This window comes from Crassostrea angulata, chromosome 4, assembly GCF_025612915.1.
Source record: "Crassostrea angulata isolate pt1a10 chromosome 4, ASM2561291v2, whole genome shotgun sequence".
NCBI lineage: Eukaryota > Metazoa > Mollusca > Bivalvia > Ostreida > Ostreidae > Magallana > Magallana angulata.
In genome coordinates this window covers 34,281,984-34,283,620 of record NC_069114.1, presented here as the reverse complement: position 1 = coordinate 34,283,620, position 1,637 = coordinate 34,281,984, and the positions used below count along the sequence as shown (strand labels likewise).

At 32.3% G+C, this 1,637-nt stretch overlaps 1 protein-coding gene across 1 annotated transcript; it reads right to left on the bottom strand.

Annotated features, from left to right (window-relative positions):
• On the bottom strand, positions 1 to 1,637 carry LOC128181000 (uncharacterized). The gene is made up of 3 exons (XM_052849234.1): positions 1,248 to 1,637; positions 924 to 963; positions 1 to 760 (listed from the first exon to the last, which is right to left on the bottom strand). Exons 1-3 carry the CDS (start codon positions 1,596 to 1,598, stop codon positions 315 to 317), a joined length of 837 nt encoding a protein of 278 aa, XP_052705194.1. The 5' UTR covers positions 1,599 to 1,637; the 3' UTR covers positions 1 to 314.

Sequence of the window (1,637 nt, the reverse complement as noted above, 5' to 3'; positions counted from 1 at the left end):
TTAATGTAATGTGAATTTTCTTATGTAAAATTTCTACATATTTTGCACAAAATCGTTTCACAATTATTCTGAAATCAGCGCCTATAACAATGTCCCAGTGTACAAAAAAATATGTGATAGTAGTGCATGTGAAATATGTTTTGTATGCATATTGTTGTTTTTTTTTTATTATCATAACACAAATTTTCAATATTAATAAAATTACAAAACACTGTAACCAATTTCTCTAAATGGATATAATATCTTTTTCTATATAATATAAGTAGCTTATATAACATCTAACAATTTAGATTTCCGTTTAGTTTCTAAACTTCTCACAGCCTAAATATTCCGAAGAAATTCGCGTAAGGGGTGTTATCTATAAAACTATGGTCATTGACAGATACTGAGATCTGATGTCCCTTGTAGAACTTCGATATTCCACACAGATATCCCGTATGTCGCTTTTCTGAGAATGGAGACCCACCATACTTACCCATCAAAACAAAGGGCTGTAAATGAGGAAGTACGGGTAGGAAGCTAGTGATGTTGTAGTAGACCTGTGGAACTTTAATGACGGTTCTAAAATCAAAGACGACGGCGGCATAAACAAAATAGTTTGCAGTTTTTTTAATGACAAGTTTGTTCTGATCTACGATTGATAATTTTGAAAAGGCGGATCCAGTTTCTTCGGTAGCCGTCCAGTGCAACTGGGTCCGGTACCAATCTTTCAGATACAAGTGTGCTGAATTTGGCCTTTGTCTCCACCAAGAAAAATAATCTGATAAAAAAAAGTGAATATTTTACAATATTATCATTTCAGAAAATTTCTTGGGCTTTTGTAATTTTAAAATATTGCACCAAAGTAATTGCTAAACTAAAAGTCAAGAATTCATCATAGGTAAATCATTGATAAATTATACATGTATGTAGCTAAATTATACCTTTGTCGATTGGTTTTTCACCATCACCTATTTTCAAAACCTGAAATAACACGTATAGTAGTAACTAAGTAAAAACAGTATAAAATCATTATTTTTTTTTAAAATAATTATTTGATACATGTTAAAATCATGCTCTCTAGCATCGCATACTTTTAAACTATTGACTTCAAATACTCATAATAATGTTATTTTATTTTTAAAAAATGCAGTTTCACAAATAAAATTTTCAAATATGTTACGCAACTTTCTTGAAGAAGATTTTCTACGAACTGGATGACCAGTTGTAGTTTTACTTTCGATTTCGTATATACACTGACTATGTACCTTTCGTACGAGACTTGCCAGGCTTTTATCTTCCAAACAGCACATCTGTGACCCATTTTTTGAAATCGATATTCGATTGTAAAGGGTCTCTTCAGCTGAAATGTTTTTCCCTAAATATCCGCAATCTACACAAATAGTATCGTTTGACACCGATAGGTCAGAGTAATAATTTTTCGACTGATCAGTTGCACTAAATTGTTCTGTTACAGATTGCATCGAATTGTCATCATCCTTTTTAATATCGTACTGGACACATTGCAAAACGAGAAGCACAGTGAAAAGTATTGCATTGATTCCAATTGAACTGCATAATGCTCTCCTTGTATTCAAAACGCACGTTTCGCGCGCCATAGCCGCATTGCTACTAATACAAAGTTTTTTTTCATGCGC